Genomic DNA, 20,824 nt, shown 5'->3' on the forward strand with positions numbered 1-20,824 from the left:
GAATGATTTTTATTTTTCAGGAAATCAGTGGTCTAGGTCTATTCTAAGTAACCAAGTCTAATGATTCTCCCAAATGTTCTATTCATTCAGTGAAGACATGTTATGAACACAGTGTGTGATCATGTAACTAAAGGTTTGATTAGAAGGCATACTTACAACCAAGACAAATTAACACAGCATGGAAAATCTTAATTATGTCACATCCTGACAGCTTGGCTTTGTAATGCTGGTGTCCTTTTACAGTAGGGTTGGGTTGAGGTTTTTTTAGGTTTTTTAAATTAAGTTAGAATGACAGTTGTTCAAAACACAAAGCATAAAAACTGTAAAACAATTTTTGTTCCATTGCAAAACAAAATCAGTATATCCTTTCAAGATTTTGCACAGTTATTTTTGTCTGAATCACCTGCTGCTGCTCATTAACCTTATTTCAAATGAATTGCAACTGTCTGGTAAGGGAAGTTACCATTTGTTCAGTGTATCACACTGCCTTCCCCCTGGCCCTCACAACCAGCTAAATTACTTCCTGATTTCCCAGAGCCTCTCTCTGATTCCCAATAAACACTATCTGATTTTGAAAGGAAAGCTAATCAGCAGCAAGCTTCTGAGTTTGTCACTCAACATAATAAATTTTTGTTTAAATTTTTGTGGATGGTGTTTATGTAATTGTTCCTGGTTATGTGGTTTCATTTGAGAAGGATCTAAAGATCCAAGAGTCAGTAACAGTCAAATTGTCAGCTGTCTTACCTACACACTGGGCTCATTAAATCCTGGAGCAACCCTATTCTGGGTGCTTCTGCACACCTGTGAATTGGCAACCCTCAGATGCTATTAATCCTTCCCTTTTTAATGAAAATTAAATCTATATGCTCCCAAAACAGACATGAACAAAATCATGAAATGCTTGCTGTATGCACAGCTCTATAAGGACTGAAAAAGTTGTTTCTCCTTTCCCACTTCTGTGAGAAAATAACAGTTTTACTCAGGCCATTAGCACAGCATTGCTAATGATCAAATGATGACCAGGTCTGACTGTTTGTCCTTATCACAACAGCTCACCTTCCTACACTCCAGGCTTTTGCAAGCCTCTCTTAAAAATACACATTCCTGAGGCACAACTTTCCTCTAAACCAAGCTCTAGACACTATCATGACTTCTCTGCCCAGGCTTGACCTTCTTCCTTTTCCATGCCCAGCTGTTGCCGCAACCTTTCTGCCACCAAAGTTCAGTAGAAGCAACTTAAATGATTTTCAAACAAACTCCCAGAAAACAAGGTGGCCAATATTAATGTCAACAGCTGAGACACTGTGTTCATATTAGACCTCTGATTTGTTTTCCACCATGAAACTCCAATAGAAGCCATTATAAAGATGATGCAGCCACGCCTGTGGCTCTGTTGGATGCCCCTGGATTGCTATTCCCATTTTTTCATACATGAGAAAAACAGAGACTTTTAAAGAAAATATAAGTAATAATACAGATTTCAAAGCTTTTCTTTCTGACCACGAGGCAGTACAACTTATAAGAAGACTTCTAAGAAGGCTTCCTCAGGCAAAACTGATCACCCTGCCTTTCACCTTCAGTGAAAGGCTGAATTATTAAAACTCTTCCCTAGCATTTCATTAGTCATGGCAACTGAGTCAACTCAGTCAGACAACACACACTGCTGCAGCACTGGACCAAGAAGGGCCCTGCTGGACTGAGGCTCTGAACAAAAATTTAAATCAGAATATATTAGCTTTGTGTTTGTATTTTTCTATGCCACTGGACACAGAAAACCTTTTCAAATCTTCTTTGCCAGTGACTGGCAGCATGCTTTGGTACAGTTTTGTTACCTATGGTGAATCCATGGGCCTGAAGTTTCTATGTTTACATAAACTGCTCAGCAGCCACTCTGCCATAAAATCTGACAAACCACTGACAATGTATCTGTCAGACACAAAAAGTAAACAGGTATTGTGAACAAAGCCTTTTTTTCCTTTTCCCAGTTTTAACACTTGTGCACATCAGTGAAATCCACATGTTGTCCTGAAGAGCCCACCAACCTCTGACATGCCTGACATTTTTCCTTTTTCCATCTGCAATGGAGTCAATGCACAGAGAAGGGAGAGAATCTGCAGAATCAATAGGTTTTTTACTGAATCTAAAGAAAGCATTGAAATAATTTTACTTAACACTCAGTATCCCTCAGCAACACCTGTCAGTGAGGCTGACTGAATCTTGTGGCAAGGAAAAACTAAGTAAATATAAAACACAAAATTAATTTAAATAAAATAAAAGGCACTTATTCTTTTATAAGTTACAGTACTGGACCTTTTACGTAAAATTGTTATTCAGAAATAAAGTTCACATCTTTAGCCTTGGAAAGCTCCCACACATTCAAAGGCAGAGTGAATTTTAGATTTGCAGAAGCAGAAGATTAGAGGCTGAAGGATTACTGTTGTATTGAAAGAGAGTGAACTCTAGATTTTCCTTTGTATGAAACCTTCACTGCTTCAGGATTCCAGTTGTCTTCACAGCTCACCTTTGCAACACAAAGAGAAGGAAAGCACTCTCAAGTACAGAAAAAACCCCTGAAATATTAAAGCAGATTTTACCCCAAGCTTTGGAAAATCTGGTCAAACTAGCTCTAAATTAGTAGCCAGAATCATACTTGTGCAAGGCAGAACTATCGTATTCAAAAAACCCCACAAACCCTAAAGTCAGTCTAAGGTACTGCAATTTCACCCCCCTCAGTAAAATGGTACCAGTTACTGATTTTGAGACTTCTCATCTCTGCATCAGCCTCCTTCTTCAGCTGCAGACCTTACTCCAAGCATAACTCCTCAATGCCTTCTCTTCTCACCTCTGCCCCTCTTGTCCTGGTCTGCCACTGAAAGCTGTTCATCTCAGCCCTCCCTTCATCTCCAGCTCACTGCCGTATTTCTTACTCATTTTTAGTCCCACTCCTGCTTCCAGACTCTATCTCCCATTCATCCCACGCAAGTCAACTTAAAGCCTGAATGTCTCACTACCATCAGTGAAGTCAGACTCAGTCCCCCAAGGGCTTATTCATCCCACTTCAGCCCTGCAAGGAGTTACTCTTCTCCCTTTTATGATGCTCAGAAATAAATCCCCAAGCCACTCACTCGAGCATTTGCTTGGTGCTTTCCCCTTTACAGATGTTAGGTCCAGATGTTTCAAGATGGCAAACTACATTCACTTTGCAAATGCACTTTTGGATTTTGTTGTTAACTGCATAACTTGCGTAGGACCTCTCGGGTCTCTGACAAGTTTTGTAAGACAAGGGGCACTTAATAAGCACAGAGCATGCATTTTTTTTCTGACAGAAGTATGATTCACTGAAACATTCATTTACAATTTCCTATGCAGATGATCACTCAAATTTCAATTATGTCCTGGGGTGACTTTATGATGCTTGTATCTCCAACTGTCTGCTCTGTTTATGCTGGATATTAAGTTCTGCACCTTCCTGAGGGGCTTCAAGAGCGAAAAGGGGAGAAGACGCTGCAGTCTGTTTGCAGACCCTGCGCTTGCTCCCCTCATCCTCCTCACGGACTGCCTTGTCTGCAGCATGGACAGCAGGAGAGAGCTCTCTGCTTTTAGTTAGCTTCTAGCTAGCTGAGGCAGAGAAGTTCCCCAGACTGTGGCTTTTCTTTTTCTTGGAACTGATCAGCCTGCTCTGGACTGAAAACCCCGAAGAGCACCGGGAGTTCACACCTGTGTCCCACCGGGGCCTGGGACGTGGCATTTTCCAGCACAGGAGGGACTGATAAGGGACTGAACGAGATGAGCTACATCCCACAACAAGGACTTTCTGGATTTTCCATCTCTTCAGAACTGCAAGAGGTTGTATTGCTTAGCATTAATGATTTTTTTAATGCTTTTGAATACTTTGCTTGTTAAATAAACAGGTTTTTCCACTTTTCACCAAGGAAATCTTTTCATGAACCAGCTGGGGGAGGGGCTGTTTGAATTTTGCTTTCTAGAGGGACCCCACTTGGAAGTTTCCTCCCAAATTTGCCCTAAACCAGGACAAATGAGAAGCACTTTTATCATTTTTACATAGAGAAACGACTTCACCAATTTAAAGGAACAATCCATATTACCAAATCCTTCACTTTGATTAAACATCATCTTCACTGTGTGACAAGCAGAGCCGTCTCCCAGGCAAACTCCACACTGGTCTTCTGTTGCATTGGAATTTATCTCATAATCACAGCCAACAGCCTAGAAGGAAAAACAGTCTCAGAATAAATGCAGCCTCCAGAACGAATTACTGAGAGCTCATCTATTACTGCACTTGTGAGAAGGGGAGTAGTATATATCCTGTACAGTGTATTACACCAAGGTGAAAAACAAATTAACATACAAGAACCATCACCACGTCACAAAACATACAGTAATGACCAATTACTTGAGACAGAAATGTGCCACCCAAATGGCCTTATTATCTGGGACTGGCCACTACATCTAGGATTTGTGTCTGCTTTCTTACATCATAGAGCCATCCACAGATTCCTGGGAATACAATGCAGTACAAGAACAGAAATTTCTGCCAGCTTTTTGTGGCCATCTCACAGCACAGAACCTCTGCTACAGTCAACCTCGCTGGCAAAGTGAAACTCTTCAGCAGGCATAAAGGTTTAAATCCATGACTTTCCAGCTTGCCGGCATAGGGGCATGGGTCAAGATAGAGTGGGTCAAGTTCTAGTAAAGACTGATTTTCCAGTTTATGCTTGCTACAGGGAGAAAGTCAGACAAAAACTTATTCATCCTGAGTCAGGAAATAACTTCTTCCTTGTCCAGCCCAAAAATTCTGTGGTCTAATGTTAAATTTCAACAGAACTTTCATTTGGTTTCAGGATTTTTTTCTGCCTTTTTTCAAAAACAAGCAAGATTGCAAAACAACATAATGTCCAACATTTAGTGGTTGTTAACAGTATCTAAGATACCTGAAGGCATGTGATATAGAGGAATAGCCAGAAGTCTGGTAGTATGTAAATGTTTTGTCTCAGTTTGAGATAGGGGGTACAGTATCACTAAGTCACTCCAAGAGAGGTTTTCTCAGTTGATTTTTCTCAAAATAAGCTTTCAGGTGCTATACCTGCCAACTTGTCTAACACCCTCTTGATGTAAGAAAATCTGATGTATGAACCTTTTTGATATTGATCCTATATTACCTTCAGTACATCACCTACTATAATTTTCTGCAAGCTTCTGGCAGGAAAACCCATCTATTAGAGTAACCTAGATATACAGACTCCTGCATTCTCTAGTCTTTTTCTATTATTTTCAGCTTAAGAAACACCTCAACATTTGTGTAAGTGCCAGTGATGTAACGAACAATTAGAGAAACTCTGAAAAACAGAAGCAAGGAAAGGCCTCAAGCCACAGATGATGCCAAACTGCATCACTTTAAAGAAGATTCAAAAAAAAGATGCAGCCATCCATCACTTACTGCCAATTCATATCCAGCACCTTTCACACCAGCTTTGAAAAGTCACAGCCATGCCAAAAGGTTCTGCGGCAGCCTTAGCTTCTCCCTTCTTTCAGTGAAGGCCACTTTCAAAAATGAAAGGATTTGTAATGTCTTGCACATAGACAGATCCTGGCACCAAGGACCACACTTAGGAGCAGTACAGAAGGTTACAGGATGCGTTAGCAAGGTGACTAACTTTTTGCCTCAAAGTATGTACTTATTTGACCAAGGATGTATTTAATAACTATTCAGAATACACAGATGCCACTGCTACACAAACAGGATGATTCTTAATCTTTCCAAGAGTTCAGATCTGTCCCTGCACCAGTTTATCTTTGATACTTCCTAATAATTTAGAGAGGCTCTAGTGTTGCTGTTTTCTCAGAGTGATGCATACCACAGTACATCTACTGTACTATCAGTACATCTGTTAATCATCTGCAAACAGTGAAGTCATAGTTATCTGGTTTATGATTAGACCAGAGAAACAATAAGACACTCTGGAGAGTCATGGAAGTTAAAGTTTATTTTCTATACTATGCACATATACACTTGAACAGAAAGGTGGACAAAGTCTGAACATGGAACCCTTTTGCTTTGTACTTTGCTATTAGAAAATAAGATGAATGACTGCTGGAAGCTTCTCCTTTGAACTTCTCTAAAAATTACTTGTCTTCAAATTGCATAATTTTTGCCCAATTATCATTTTCTGGAAGAAAATTCATATTTTGGAAAAGGTTTCTGTCCATCTTTATTTATTGTGCCTTCTTGTTTGAGAGGCTGCACAGAGAATTAATTTATCTAGTTCACACAGTCAATCAGATACTTTGAAACGAACATCTCTGAGCATACTTTCCTTCCAAGCAGTGTGATGTAAAAACCCCCAAAAGTTTAACTAATTAGTTCTGATTAGAACTGCTGCAGCCCTGGCTCTAATTAAGATGGCAGCACCACAGTATCATCACTTCCCTGCCTCAGCAGTGCCAATCAGTGCTTCTGCATGGGCTGTTCTCCATCAGCTCAGATCTTTCCCACTACACCATTTCCTTTAGCAACAGATCTATGGCATCAAGATATGGCACTGTTGTGATATGAAGGGAATCCCTTTGTCCCTTCCAATAATAACAGCAGAAGTTTGTGTTCCAGTGTTCTTCTGATATTAGAAACAGTTTGTATATGATCAGACGTGTCCCTTATCTATATATGCAACATTCCTATACATTCCTGGGGTTTTGGAATGAGGCAAGAATGAGGGAGGCCTGACAATTTACTCTGCTACAGTAAATAAAGGCTTTGTTTTATTCCCCAGCCCTGGGGTGCTGCTGGTGCTGCCATGACCTTCACTTCTAACAGCAGGACCTCATCTTACAAAGCTATTAAAAACCAACACAAAGCAATATTCTGATGTGTCAGAATGAACAGCATTCATTTACTCTAGATACATTTCCATTAACTTTAATTTCCAGACCATGTTTGCCTTTACCACTCCAGTGAATACCACATTATTTTTGCCATCCATTAGAATAATTCCAAGATGTTTCATTCTGCTTTTTACTTACTTTCCTCATTATTCTTATTCTTGTGGATGCACTTGCTGCATTTTCTGAACATGCCTCAAACTTTCGAGAAGGTCAATATGACCCATTAATGTGCACTTGCAGCCCAGAACTAGATGATATTTAAGGTCCAATCCAACCTGAACCATGCTATGACTCTATGATGAGTTTCTGACAAACAGTTGCTAAGGGAGTTCTGGAGATTAATGCAGGTTATAAAGCAGGAAAGAATATCAGCAGCAATTAGGCTCTGATTTTTTTACACACATTTGTCCTTGTGCACCCTCTGCCTGTGAACCATGCTGTGTAACAGGAACCACTGTGTGCCATGGCATGGGCAATACAACTTAGCATCCCTCCTGCAGCCCTTTGCCATTGTCCCACTCACCATGAGCCTTTCTTTAATGCATCAGAGATCAGCTTTGTTTCTGGTGATAGCACACAGTGCAGAAGCGGATGTAATGACCTGAACTGCCCGGCTGAATTACAGGAAGGAGAAACAATTTATTTCCTGCTGCTCAGTGACTAAAGGGAAAACAGTCAGAGATATTGCCCTGTTTCCATTTCCAGAGGGAGAGGCTTTTGTGTCACATTGGCAATGGAGGGCAGATACAAAGTCCCTGCAGTCACTAAAGGATATGGCGTGGATGTACTGCCTGAATATCCATTATGTGAATGCTACATTGAACTTTAATATCTTCCTTCTTTTTTTCTCTCCCCCACTGAGTCTTCAAATAAAGAAACCATGTTTACTTCACATTGGCCATGATATTGCCCTGAATGGTGTCTTGGGTTTTGTAACCAAAAAAAAAGGTTATTCTATCCCATCTGTTGAAACCCAGTTGGGGAGGTGTTTTTTTTTTCTTTATCTGTTGTAGCTCCAGAAGGGAGGGGGTAACTGCCTTTTCTGATAATAAGCCAGCTGTTAAAACCGGGTGGGGTATTGTTTCTTATCTCTGCTCAGTCTTCCACTACCTCCGTGGGGATATCTTCTGTTAATGGGCCATCAAAGCTCACCAATGACATGACACATTACATCATTCCATTGTCAGATGGTCTACCCAGGGAGGAGGAGCCAAACCATTTCCATCTAGATAAAAAGGAGCAACAGGTGTCACCAGACATCCAGTGTTCCCACAGGACTCCCAAAGGAAGGCTGGACCTATCTCTGGACCCTTTTTCTCTACAGGACCATTTCTATTTCCAACAGGACCACCTCTACTTCCAACAGGACCACATCTGCCACTCCAGGAGGGCTTAGTTTTGGACTTTTTCCAACACCCTGACCAATAGGGTGTCAGGTTGTATTCTGACTCTGTCAGCAGTCTTTTGTATTATTGCATTTATTTTATTTTACTTCTTTTTTTTTCTCTTCCTATTAAATTGTATTTCTGACTTGGAGTGTCTCACTGGTTTTGCTTTCAAACCACTACAAACAGAGAGAAATGTGCCCTGTTGCCAGTAATTTATCTATGTGAGTCTGAATCAAATGTCCTGTTGGACTAGCAGTGGGAGAAGGAAGCTGAACCATAGTGAGAAGCAGTAAAGCTACTGCATAAAAATCCAAGCTGTGTAATCTGCTTTTCATTAAGAGAAAAAAATGGTTCCTTCCCTAGTACTACAAAGCTGTGTAATTCTTCAGTACAATGTTAGTCTCTCAAAATCATAACTGTGAATTGCCTCAGAGAGCAGACCACAGATCTGCATGACTGAAGGTCACTTAAGCCTATAAAAATTCTGTGCAGGAGATGAATGGCTGCTAGAAACATTGGAGATACCAGATCCTCCACCCTCAGTATCTGCACACTCCTGTGGAAAGAACATGTCAGTCTTCACTTGTAGATGATGTGATGGCTTGTACTTAATCAAAAATCCCCATTTATGAATGTATCAGTGTTAAACAACCATCCTCTGGTGGCATTATCTTCACTCTAACACTGGGGGAACACCTAGTGAGAAAAAATTAAGAGTGCAGTAGTGGGTATAATTTAAGCACAGGAATACAGGCTATGTGCTTTAAAGATGTTCTAAATAAAAGGGGGGAAAGGACAACTGAAAAATGAGTGCTAAGGAATGCAGTTAAAAACAAATTAGTCATAGTATAGCTTGATGATTTGAGATTAAGTTATTGACAGATCTTGTCAGATCTCCTGACAGAACTCTTCTTCTGTGTAAGGTCAACGTCGAGAGAGGACCCAGCTATTTTATAGGTCAGGCCTTCAAACACATTAACAATTTTAGTTTGTCTTTGAACGGAAAAGTTCTAATGGAATACCATGCTAACAGTACCTTCCTTCAGCACTGATGCATGGGCAGCACTTCTAAAATATCAGGAGATAGTGGAAAAATTAAAACGACAAAGTGAGTCAGTGCCCTGCCTGTACTTCTCACTTGAAGATACACATTGTGTCTTTGTTACATAGGCCAGCTATGAAAGCATCCAGTATACCTCAGGTAGCTAAAACGAAGCATCTCAATCTATATTTAGCCATCAAGGAAAGATCAGTTTCTCTGATTGCTCTGAACAAAGCCAAACTAGTCGTAGTGTAGCTTGATGATTTGAGATGTCATGAACAAATTCATGACAAACTGCAAAATCAAACTGAAAGCAGATGAATTTAGAGGATGAAATTCTTTATTGGATCTATCTTGTTTAGATATACCCAGGAGGAAAACCCTGAACTCGCTTGATAAAAAATAGCTACTCTACACACCAATCATATGTGAGCAATTTAGACAGTGGATCTAATATCTCACTAATTTAATTTTTTTCTCAATTTCAGACCAAAATGAAATGTTATTTTAGTACTCAGGACAAACGTGAAGTGTTCTTGTGAGATACAGTTCTAAAAACCAGAACAGCACTTTAACACTTGTGAATGGCTATTCCGTATCCTTAGCAACATGCTGCAATCAAACTACGAGAATGATGGACCAGACTAATTATATAAAACACATTTCCTGATTTTTTCTCCATGACCTGTAGTGTATCTATTGTGTTTAGCTAGCTGGACTCAAATACTAGTAAATCAGATGAAGATATATGAAAAAGGTTCTCCTATTTCAGATGAAAGCATGCTATCTTTCAATACTGTGAGCTGTTTGGGTTACCTATTCATCATTTTGTCTCATTTTGCATGGCTATATTGTTTATTCTGTGATTCTGCCTCCAAATGAAACTGTTTGCCAGGAGATGTGAAGCAGCAGTCACCATGTGAAACATTGACAGCCTTGGAGGGAATTTCTCAGAAAGGCTTTGGGTTCACAGAACTGTTAATGCTGAAGTATTTGGGCTCCACAAACTGCAATAAGATTAGCTTCCCTTTCACCTCTGATCTCTCAATTTGGATTAATTGAGTCTTGCTACCTCTAAAATGGGTATAAATCTGAATTGCCACAGGCAAGGTTTCAATACGGAAAGCATATGAAAACTAAAATTAATCACAATGATCCCAGTCCAGATGGGCTGGAAATCAGAAAATAAATGTTTCACAAGGACAGCCCTTCTGAATTTAGTAATTGGTCTCTTCTAAGAGAAGTTCAAAAGCACTGCTATGGTATGCAGCCTCTACTATATGTTTCAATATGGTAAAGATATGATTCATTCTGGCTTGAACCGTTAAAAGCCATCATAGTTCAAAGGCCCATCCTGGCTCTCAGCAAAGATAAGCAGGATCTCTTCACTGTGAACTTGAGCAGGATCTTGCTAACTCCCTTTCATAAATGCAAATCTTGCAAGGAAAACTGAAAACGCATCTTTTATTACTGGTCTCTGGGTCACTAGTTTAGAAGTTTAAAAAGTTTTAAAGTAGAAGTTTAAAAAGAGGGTGTACCAAACACCTAATAAAATATGCAAAGTTTCCATCACCAGAGTCTTTAAGAAAATAATGTGAAAAATGTCAAAAAAGTAATGTAATTTGTAAAGGGATGCAACAGACAACTTCTTGAAGTCCTTTTTAGTTGCATTTTTATACTTTGAGCGTACAACTCCCATACTGGATAAGCTAATGTAGCTTCCACCAAGTCCTGCTTTTGTTTCCAAAGATGCTAAAAGCAAAAAAGCTATCAGGCTTCAAGGAGGTAAAGGACACAAACCCTCAATTTGAAGAAAGAAACCACAGATGTAAATATATCCTCTACAAGAAAAGTACTCATTTTATTTATGAGAAATTGACTAAAAGCAGTGCTATGATTGTGGAGGTTACAGAATTTATAGAACACTCCTTCAAATGCCATACGGACACACATGTGATCCTGGAAATCTGCTACCAGCACACAGAATATGTAGAGACCATTATACTTATTCTTCAAAACACATTATTGAGCCATATACTCTGTGTTTACCCATTATCTCATTGTACAATAGTGTTATACAATAACTCATTGTACAACATTATTCAATTCAATGTTGTAAACTAAAATAATTTTTACTGCCCTCCACTGTAAAGTCTGATCCTATTAAAAGACAGCTCAGAAGAGCTACATGTACGTCGTTAAACTGCATTTTCATAAAAAACCCATGGACAATGGTGACATCAATTACAACCCTAAAGCTACAATATTTTGTGAAAACGTCTCACCAGAAACAGACTTTCTTGAACTGATGTTTTAAAATAATGGGCAAAACCGAGAGAATTTAAAAGGCACCAAAAGTAATCAGCAGTCAGTCTAATAGACTCATTGAAAAGGGTGGAAATTATTCACATCTACTTGGAAAGCTTTTGTTATAAACTTGCTATAAAAATCTGATAAAATGGACTACTTGGCCTTGATCCTACCAAAAAAAATGGTTAAGCATTTTCCCATAGCTTTTTAAAATTAAATTGTAGAGAAAGAAACATGCAAACATACCCAATACCTTACACATGCCATTAATACAGATATCTCGGCTGTGCCTTCCTTCAAAGCAAGGAGTACCATCAGTGACTGCATCCAGCATCTTCTCTGAAAAATGGCCATCTACTGGGCGACAGTGGAGCTCACAGGGGTTTGCTGAAAGGAAAACAAGAACACTCACTCAGGCAATACATCAACAGGACACTGAAGTGCAACACGCAGGGTCTTTGCTGATGGCAGGGCCCTCACTTTTCCTGCCATTTGCCAGAATTGGCAGAATTAGAAGAATTCAGCAGACCCAGGGTGACAGAGGCCTGATAAATAGCACTTGTGTATTTGTGGGAAGCAGGTGGAGGCTGGTGCCCTCACACCTGCATGCTTTCCATGGCTGGTACATCAGCAGCCACTGCTGAGTGAGGCTGCAAGGAGCCCATGAGCTGTGATGGAGAAAGGGATGAGGAACCAGAAAATCCAGCAGTCATCAGTGAAGGGGTGGGATTGCCAAGGACACTGACAAAAAAGTTTTCTATCAGCTGGTTACTGAGTAATTTCAGAGGTAATTTAAACTTTTCATCACCGCTGACAGCCTCTCTCAGAGAGCAGTCAGCTGCTTGCTTCTGATCCTCTGCATCATTCATCCTTTTCATCTACCTATTGGCAACTTAAATAATTTCAAACATTCTTTTTTTCCCTGCTTGACAACTTATGAAATAGGGATAATATTGCAAGTCTGACAGACAGGCTATTTTCAGATAGATGTCCCACAGAAGAGAAAAGCTGTAGCAAGAGCAACCAGTGGCCTCTGAAACAAGATTTTCTGTGATGGATCAGGGCCTTAATCTATTCCATCTATGGAATAAGAAGAGCCAATCACCAACCTCCCTGTCTAACAGACAGACACTGGTCCTTGAGAACCGGAGATTTTGAAACTGAGACATCAGAGAGACTAAGGACACAAGTCTGATAAATAAATTGTGTGCATGGAAGAGCTGAAATCAGGGTTAAAGCAAAGACAGACATAAACCCTGCCTTAACACTCTCTGAAAACTCTCCAGTAGAACCTGAACTATCTGACTGAATTAAAAATCATCCACTGTCATGTTAATGAAGGACATCAACAGAAGACTTGTCTTCAGGTTTTGGTCTATTCAAAGACCCCAGTCTAACCCAGCACTAAAGCAATTTGTTCATGCTCAGCAACCTGAAATACTTTGCTGAGAAAAGCAGTGGCCCTTAAACCCACCAGTCAGCAGTGACTTCAAGGCACCATTATTGAATGATTTTAAAACTATCTCCCTTTGTGCTGTGGAGGTGCTAATGCTGAGTGGGTTTCCTCCTGTGCCTGACAGAGTTGACAGAAGCTGCTCCCTTGGTCTCAGAGGGATGCAGGGTAACTATAAGCCTTCTCCATCCTGGTTGATGAATTTATTTTTATCTTTTCCTCCTTTGTTGTCTTAGTCTGTGTCATAGACAGAACTGTGTTTAAAGAAATTTTTGGTAGTGAGAGAAATGCAAACTTCTGATAATGCAAATAAACTAATTAATTTCCAACAAAAGGATTTATGCTTTTGAAGGAGGAAAATTTGCTCTCATTACTCTGGTTTGTACAGCACCAACATACACACAAAACGACACAGTACAGAGGTGACTACAGCTCCTCCCCTCAAAGTTCTTGCAGCTTAAAAACTGAATCCTGCACAGCCTGAGCTTTGTTCTGTGAATCTCATTCGTGTAAAAAGAAAAACTACAGAACTGAGAACAAAAACAAATAAAAAAAACAAAAAACAAAAAACAAAAAACACAAACCCAGAACAGTAAAGGAAATTCAAAACCCTAATGAAGGCTTTTTTTCCCCTCTTGTCAGTAGAGCTAGAATGGCATCTTAGGTCTGTCACCAATGTTGTGCTTCTGGCTTAAACAAAAATACCTTCCTAAATTGCAACAGTGATGAGATCCAGAGCACATGCATGGACCACGGTTATACAACTGGTGGAATTCCAGCTGATGTAAATTGTGTTCAAGAATAGCAGTGGGGATGGAGCTAAAAAACTTTTTCAGGCAAGAACACAAAGTTTGTAATCCTCACCAACCCTCAGCCCCTCTGTGAAAGCTGCCAGCCGTAACACTCATCAGCTGTTTTGATAAGAGCTGTCATGTTAAAGGATACAAGTGATTTTACTTCTGTCTGCAGAATTCTTTTTCTGGCTGTGTGATTTAATTGATTAATAAATTAATCAATAAACCATTAATTGATTAAAATTTAGTGCTCTAAATTTTGCTTCACCTTGCCTACTTTCTCAATGTAGCATTTTTCTATACAAAGCACAATATGTTTATGACAAGGAGAATCCTACAAGTTGAGGTACTCTGTTACCTGCTCAGAATTGCCCTGATAGACACAGATTTTACAAAAAACCATTTCAGCTTTTACATTTTTTTCTAATGAAATATGTAGAACAGAAGTTTAATATCTGTACCTCCTAGCTGTGTGTTGACAAAACAAGCAATTTCACTTCAGGAATCACTGAACAAGAAGCAGACAGTGCTGAAATACTCCTGGCATAACTGTGATGCTGTACATCGATAACTCACAATCGGTTTGTAAAGAAAAATAACTCCCTTACTAGGTCAAAATAAAAGGTAAAAAAAAAAAAAAACCACACAAACTTTCATACTTGAAAATGCTTTCTATGTATGAAAGCTTTTCTGTTTTTCCCAATTGTGTTAACTGATCTAAAATTAAACCCTACCCCAAAATAGTTATTGCTTTTCTTTCTATATGTTTTCTATGGAGTCCCTCTGCAAATTATAGGGTATTTATTTCTCCACCCAAAACTCAATCCTATCTGATATTTATTTAATTTTTCATCTGCAGAAAGGCTGGTTAGGCCACCACTGAGGAAATTATATTAGCACTGTATTTGGCATTCACTATCTAAAATTATCTATCTATCTGTCTGTCTACCTATCATTATTATTAATTATGGTTGAGCTCAGGGACCTTGGCTCTGTTTTTCTAGGACTGTAAATAAACTGCATCAGAATCAGCCAATGACCTTCAAAGGTCTACTATTTTAAACACAGAACAGATACCAAACTCACACACAAGGAAAACAAATATGTTTCCTGAAATGGTGGAAGACTTGCACTGAGTTCAGCCTTTTTTCTTATTTCAGACCCAAAAGTCTAAAAAGACTTAACTCAGATGAATAGGAGCACTTGGGTGGTTCAGAAGGAGCTCATTAAAGCAGCTGGTTCAGTTTCAGTTACTTCAGTAAACTTGATTAAATTATGACGAGATTTTAACAAAAAAGTTGTCATCTTTGTAACTTTTATGCCAAAATATACATAAATTCCTGCAATCCAGCATATGCATGAAATATTAAATCCAATCTATGAGCTCTCAGTAATGACCATGTATCTCTACCAGCTCTGGGGCACACATGCTAAACGTTCATTAAATGTTCCACTGAGTAGCTGGCATTTTAATCACTAGTTTCCCTTTCTAGAGCAAAACTCGCTTTTCTCAATCTGTGTTCTTCGAGAAATCATAAGAATCATCCAAGCCCCCCCCCCTCAGCCATGGGCAGCAACATCTTCTATTAGACCACAAAGCCCTATCCAACCTGGTCTTGAAAACTTCCAGGGATGGGGCACCACAGCTTCTCTGGGCAACCTGTGCCAGTTCCTCACCACCCCCACAGTAAAGATTTACTTCCTTATATCTAATCTAAACCTGCCTTCTGCCAGTTTAAAGCCATTCCCTATGTCCTATCTCTATTAGCCCTAGTAAAAAGTCCCTCTCAGGGACATTATGACTTTCATGGTGCTCTCCCGTAAACCTTCTTCAGTCTTGCTGCATCCTTCTTCCACTGCCTTCTAGCTGGACATCAGATTTTAGCTGAAGTGCCACCAACACTCAGCTGCCCAGAAAAATTACAACCTGTTTTTTTCACATGGTGGCAACATCTTACACCTGCTGCTGATTTGACCAGAGACATGATCAATCCCCTGATACATAGAAGAAACATAGACATAATGGAATCCCAAGTCAGAGAGCTCTCTTAAGGGCCCAGTGACTTATCTGTAATCAGAATGGGACTGAAGAAGCAAATCATCAAAACTGAGTGAAAAATCCTGAAATTTGGTCATGTGATATTTTTCTCCTCTATATTATTAAAAAGTTCAGATTCACCAAGTGTAAACAGAGCAACATGAAGATAAGTAGAAAGGAACATATTTTCTACCCAATTTAAATTTGTTTACCTCACAGCTGATTCCCATGAGTTCACATACAGGAGGGATCCAGCTTAACCTGACTAAGAAGGATGTGATTAACAGGTCTGCCAGAAGAAGATAAGGCTTCAATATCTTTCCCAACTTCACGAGGAAGAAAAGAGGTGAGCCTCTTCTCTTCAACCCCTCATCTCTGTGAGAGCTCAGAACTGGCTGAAGAAATTCCAAACAAAGAAAATTAGAAAAGACAATTACCAAGGAGACAAAATGGCTGAGGTGAAGCTGCTTATCACTTTTAACCAAGCCTGGAGCTCCAAAACAAAGTTTAATTTCAAACAAGGACAGCAGAAACATTATTTCATCCTGTTAGCTCAGCTCCTGTGACTCTATCAGAACATATCTTAATTGATACACAGAAATATTTTGGATGAAATACGAAATTTAAAACATTTTTAACACAAACCCTATCTGACCATACACTAAATGATTCTGGCACTGATACAGAAAATAAAGATAATTATTTGATTTAATGTAGGACTTATAGATGGAAGTTAAGTCCTGAGAAACTATCAGACTCATATAAATGGAATTTGTCAAATGGTATGAAATAAATAAACATGGGGTCAGTTTGATGGAAAGAGAAGTAGATACGTACTGAAGTCAGACCGAAGTGTCAAAATAGGGCCCTGGGTCATGAGAAAAATTCAGAAAATATCCTGCTCAGGCTGCTGGATAGTTTATCACCCTTGAACTTGGAGGTCTCCACCATTTTAAAACTCTCAGGAGTATTCTGATGCTCCAGCTTGAGCACATGGGTTTCTGAGGTCCAGAGTAATTCCATAACAGGACTGTGCAAGTTCTCCAATAGGCATAAAGTCATTTAAACCAGAAAATTCTCGATTGAGACCTCAAAAATTGATAGGCTAGGAAACAGCAAGATGTGACTTACTGCTTTTCTGTGAGATTGCTTGTTAAAGCTGGTTGTTTTATTAAATCATAAGCTACTCGAAAATGTCTTTGTTCTCTTGTAAAGTTACAATTTACACAACAGAGAAGACTCTTTAGGTATGTGACATTTGCTATAAACACTTTATGCAAGCTATGAAATTAAAGCCAGGAGAGAGAATTGTGACCATCCAGATAATTTTTCCAGTGGGATGAAGGAAGAGAGAATGTCTAAAATGTCACAGAATGTCTGGCTCACGAATCCATTTCCTTAGCTAGACACTTCCACATAAAACTGTATGCGCAATCAGGGCTTGGGAAAGCTTCATTACGTTTTCTTTCCCCTTTACATTCCAATTGCAGCATGAGAGGATCCAAAATGCCTGATATTAAAACAATAATAACCCAACAACCCCTGTTGGGTTGGCGCTGCCAGGGTTTGGTAGCAGGGGAGCTAAAGGGGTAGCTCTGTGAGAAGCTGCCAGAAACCTCCCCATGACTGACAAAAGCCCAGATCAACAGATACAAGAAGAGCCTGCTGCTACCAAGACAGTGGCAAAGACCAAACCACCAGTGACAGCGGCAGCACCTCTGGGATAACATTTCAAGAAAGGGAAAAAAAACCTGCACAACTGCAGCTGGAGGAAAGGAGTGAAAATATGTGATAGGAACAGATCTGCAGACACAAGGTGAGTGAAGGAGGAGGGGCAGGAGCTGCTCCAGGAGCCAGAGCAGAGATTCCCCTGCAGCCCAAAGTGCAGCCCATGGTGAGGCAGCTGTGCACCCGCAGCCCCTGGAGGTCCAAGGAGAAACAGAGATCCACCTGCAGCCCCTGGAGGAGCCCATAGTGGAGCTGGGAGGTGCCCACAGGTGGCTCTGATCCCACTGGAAGCCTATGCTGGAGCAGGCTCCTGGCAGGACCCATGGACCAGAGATTCATGCTGGAGCAGCCTGTGGAAAGGATCCATGCTGGAGCAGTTCAGGAAGAACTGCAGGAAAGGACTTATGTTGGAGAGGTTCAAGGAATACTGTTTCCCATGACTATTATACTCTGATTTAATTCCTCATAAATTAAAGGCATTTCCCCAAGTCCAGTCTGTCTTGTCCATGATGGTAACCAGTGAGTGATTTGTCCCTGCCCTTATCTTGACTCAAAAGCCTTTTGTTACATTCTCTCTCTGCTATCCAGCTGAGGAAGGGAGCAACAGGGTGACTTTGGTGGACGCCTGGTGTCCAGGCAGGATTAACTCACTACAAATGCCACTATAAAAAGCCGCCTTGGCAGCAAGGCAATGTAGTTACAGAATGCTTGTGACAAACCCTTGAAATTGGGTTGCACAAGTTAAGAGAGTAAGTAAGGGAACTGACAAAGGTTGGTGTACATATGGAGGACATTGTGAGTATGTCTCCAGAGGCCTGAAACATCAGCTCATTTTTGTGGGGAGTTTACAAAAGGCTGGTGGTTTCTTTTTGTGTAAAGTCTTGGTTTGTTTGGACCAAGGAAGGCTCAAACTGCTGTGTCTCTCACAGACAGCACTGTTTCATGACCTTATTTGCAGTTATTTAGCCTAGGATATCTTCAGCCACTGATAGAAGGTGAAAGAATATTTGAAACTGAGATGGGAGGAAAACTCTCAGATGTGTTTCAGGTAATGCTGGCCGGACAAAACTGGAAGCAGAGTGCCCATAAGAGCCACCCACCATCAGTCATACCATGATGTCAGATGAAGAATCAGCACAGGATTTGACCAGCTCCCTGCTTATTTGAGTGTTACCAGAAGAGCCTGTCTATCTGAGGAAGCCAGTTTTACGTTAAGAGTTTAGCAGCAAGAAAACACTTTCAATGTTGTTAATGGAATGTAAGAATGAAAGTGAAAACATTAAGCATCTCCAAGGTCATGGGGAAGGCATGGAAATCTATGCTGAAATTCTGGCTGCTGAGAAAATGGGTGAAAACAGTCAAGAAGTTTTCAAGCCACAGAAAAAAAAAATCTCCTTGATATCTGAAGGATTTTTCAACTGATTTTCCATATGAAATATACCAGGCTTAGTAGCACAGCATTTTAAATAGAACCGGTTTGTCCATACAGTTCCAAACAGTTCTATTTGAAATACAGCATGGACAGAGCACCGCCGTGCCTTCCAATGTGCAGTAAGCATTTGACTCATGACTCTCAATGTCCTTTAAAAACAGACCTTCTGTAACAAATGCACATGCAGAACTACCAGTTCTGTGGCAGCGTCACAGAAAGGACATGAACAGAACGAACGCTGTACCTGCAGTAGTACACCCTGAGTAACAGAGGCCGGGAATCCTCATTTCAATAACAGGTGACTACAGAAAATGTTTTATGAGTTTGGTTTTGGCCTTAACATTAGGCTTTTAGCATTTTTCATGGCCTTACTGGGATTTCTTCCAAAAAAATCTGTATCAACCACATTTTCTTTCATCAGAAGTTTTACTGCAAGTCTGCCTGCTCTAGGCTCATCTTCAACAGTGTATTTGTTAGGTGTAATGGAAACAGTAGCTGAAATTTAGGAAACCAATTCAGAACTGCCAATAACTGAAAAAAAGAAATTAACATGCTGAAAAATACTACTGGCAAATGAAACTGGAAGTTTAATCCTGATCTTCCCTATCCTAATTTGTCTTATTTTTTCAGTAAAAAATACATTCCTAGCAGGTTTGCTGGTAATATAGAACTGTGGGGAGTGGCTGATCCACCTGAAGGCTGTGCTGCCATTCAATGGGCCCTTGATAGGGGGGAGGGTTGGCAAGGGAGAAACATAATGGGGTTCAAAAGGACAAGTGTAGGGTCCTGCACCTGGGGAGGAATAACCCCAAGCACCAGCACAGGTTAGGGTGTGACCTGCTGGAGAGCAGTTCTGCTGAGAAGGACTGAGAGTTTTGGTGGGTGACAGGTTGCCCGTGAGTAAGCAGTGTTCCCTGGCAGCCAGGAGGGCTAATGGGCTCCTGGAGTGCATTGGGAAGAATTTTTGGCAGTTGTAGGCTCCTCAGGACAAGAGAAGCAAGGAGCAAGGAGAGGGTCCGGCAGAGGCTCACTCTGTTGTGAGGAGACACTGAGGGCTGGGCCTGTTCAATCTGGAGAAGAGCAGATTGAGAATGGGTCTCACCAATGCATATAAGTATTTCAAAGTCAGTGCCAAGGGGATGGCCAGACTACTTTCAGTGGAGGTCAACAGACAAGAAAAGGAGCAATGGCAATAAACTATAACACAGGAAATGCTACCTCAACACATGGAAGAACTTCTTTACACAGAGGGTGAGAGAGTACTGGAACAGCCGCCCAAGCAGCTGGTGGAGTTTCCCTCTCCAGAAATATTCAAACTCACCTGGACGTGTTCCTGTGTCACCTGCTCCAAGTGACCCAGCCTTGGCCAGGGGGGTTTGATTGGATGATCTCCAGAGATTCCTTCCAACCCTAATAATATTGCAATTCTCTTGGATAATCTACACCTTATATCTATGCACAACCCAAGAATCAAACTGCACACTTATAATGATTGCCCTTGTATTTAATAACTAGCTGTTCCAAAGCAAGTTATAAAGCAGAGTGCTTTGATGCTGCCTCTACCTGAACTAGTTCAGATGTTACTTCTTCACTGTAATGCCAAATACACCTACCGTGCAGGTCTGAGTTTGGAAATAGTAGTCACATTTGTGCAGTGGAAGAGCTCTGCTTACTGTGTGCAGTGATCCCTGCAAACCAAAAAATGCAGCTCCATGCCACACTACTTCTTGTCCTGTGGC

At 40.4% G+C, this 20,824-nt stretch overlaps 1 protein-coding gene across 1 annotated transcript in view; it reads right to left on the minus strand.

Annotated features, from left to right (window-relative positions):
• The window catches only part of ADAMTS12 (ADAM metallopeptidase with thrombospondin type 1 motif 12), a 151,111-nt gene that overhangs the window by 38,649 nt on the left and 91,638 nt on the right, over positions 1–20,824 (minus strand). The window contains exons 13-14 of the mRNA XM_066181043.1: positions 11,894–12,027; positions 4,107–4,227 (exon numbers count right to left, since the gene is read on the minus strand). Of these exons, the coding sequence (XP_066037140.1) occupies positions 4,107–4,227; positions 11,894–12,027 (255 nt within the window). The remainder of the gene's footprint in view (positions 1–4,106; positions 4,228–11,893; positions 12,028–20,824) is intronic.

This window comes from Chamaea fasciata, unplaced genomic scaffold, assembly GCF_029207755.1.
Source record: "Chamaea fasciata isolate MVZ Bird 193981 ecotype frontalis unplaced genomic scaffold, bChaFas1.0.hap1 SCAF_4, whole genome shotgun sequence".
Classification (NCBI taxonomy): domain Eukaryota; kingdom Metazoa; phylum Chordata; class Aves; order Passeriformes; family Sylviidae; genus Chamaea; species Chamaea fasciata.